Below are 1,777 nucleotides of genomic sequence, written 5' to 3'. Positions count from 1 at the left end.
TAAACAAAATATATCAGAAATCAATGCCAAGCTTAAATAGATGTTGGGCATTCCACAAAGATTGTGTGTGTGTACCAAAACAAATTAAAGCATCCAGACAACCAATGCCATCAATAAGGCTAATGGACCCAAGAAAGTTTGTTCAAAATTTGATGACTAACATTCGCAAGTCATCAAGTGGAGCAGCCAACAGCAATCAAACACGTTAGCAACCAGAACAAATTTATGTACAACAATCATAGCGGTTTGAGAGATAATATGAGCAATAAAGCAGTGCAAAGCCCATCATCCAAAATTCATATACGAAGAACCTGAAGACTAGTCCTAGCACCTAACTAAATAAGCTTCCAAAGTATTCCTATAAGCTCCTTTTAAGTTCAATGGTTTATGATATAACATAGATCAAGCACGTTCCATATTAACACTCGTGCCAGAACAATAACAATTTTGAACATAAAAAAGAACACATCAAAACAATACAGAACATAACCTCGAAGAATTAGACGGAGTCTCAACAACTGCCAATAACAGCAAATCCAAATTAATCAAAACAGTCATCAAACTGTTATCTGTCCATCATTCAATTCCAGAGAAAACTTAAAGCAAAACCGATAAAGGAAATATCAATACCAAGTTCGGAACTTTCGAAGATATGCTGAAGGAAAAGAGAAAAAGAGAGACTTTTACCAAGACCTCCGTCCCTCCTACCCTCTCCACCTAAATCTACTATTAAAACTCGGAAATTTAGAGCCTCCGGCCACCGTAGCCGCCGGGGCGGCCGGAGTAAATGGGGACGGCGGGGGCATCGGCTTGCTTCTCGACGCCGGGGAGGTCGGCCATACCGAGAGAGGTGAGCATCTCCATGGTCTCCTTGTCCACCTCGATGTGATCGACCTTGATAGCGGACTCGTCGGGGACGAAGTCCATGCGGCGCTCGCGCTCCTCCTCCTGGAGCTTGAGGGAGATGCCGCGCACGGGTCCACGCTGGATCCGGCGCATCAGGTGGGTTGAAAACCCGGCGATCTTGTTCCGGAGCCGCTTCGAGGGGATGATCGCCACCTCCTCAAGAATCTTCTTGTTGGTGTGGAAGTCCAGGGTCATCCGCGAGTAGTACCTCTCGATCACCTGGCGAGAGGATTTCTTCACGGTCTTCGTCCTGACGCGCCCCATCTCCGATCTCTCCGACGACGATGAGCTAGGGTTAGGTTTGTGCTGCCGAGCTCGTTCGCACTCCCCCGCCGGTAGATAAGACTAGGGTTTCGTATGGGGGCGGCGCGAGGGGATTAAAAGGGGAAGAGCGTGAGCGGGTTGCTTAGGACGTTAGGGTTTTAGATTGGTTTCAACGGCGTCCGGAGTATCTAACGGGCAGGTAGAAAGAAGATTGGACTCTGGCCCAATAGGGCCCCGAAGTTATGAGGAATCTCGGTGCACCACGGGCGGTGCAGAACCACGTGCACCGCTCGTGATAATTGATTCATGCATGAAGTTGAGATGTAATCAGGTGTGTGAAAAAAAAATTTTCACCGATCTTGCATGAAAATCAATCATCATATATAGTACATACATTTTGCATCACTGCGGTGCACAAAGAATTTTGCATTGCTCTTAAAAGGGTTTTACCTCACGAAGACTTTCATGGAGGGTCCGAAACTTACACTAAGTAAAATGCTAACTCAACCCAATTTCTACATCCTCCACTCCAAGTCCAATACTTGATTAGGAATTTTCTAGTCTGGTTCCATCTTAAATTAAATATATATTGGATCGAGCAAGCTGA

At 45.8% G+C, this 1,777-nt stretch overlaps 1 protein-coding gene across 1 annotated transcript; it reads right to left on the bottom strand.

Moving 5' to 3' along the window:
* Nucleotides 1–506: 506 nt before the first annotated feature.
* LOC105054256 (small ribosomal subunit protein eS17) lies at nt 507–1,333 on the bottom strand. The gene has a single exon (XM_010935742.4). The coding sequence runs from the start codon at nt 1,168–1,170 to the stop codon at nt 745–747; it is 426 nt and encodes a 141-aa protein (XP_010934044.1). The 5' UTR covers nt 1,171–1,333; the 3' UTR covers nt 507–744.
* Between the last annotated feature and the right edge of the window lie 444 nt (nt 1,334–1,777).

This window comes from Elaeis guineensis, chromosome 11 (genome assembly GCF_000442705.2).
Source record: "Elaeis guineensis isolate ETL-2024a chromosome 11, EG11, whole genome shotgun sequence".
In the NCBI taxonomy this organism is placed as follows: domain Eukaryota; kingdom Viridiplantae; phylum Streptophyta; class Magnoliopsida; order Arecales; family Arecaceae; genus Elaeis; species Elaeis guineensis.
The sequence above is the reverse complement of the archived record's forward strand: the minus strand, read 5'-3'. Positions and strand labels throughout refer to the sequence as shown.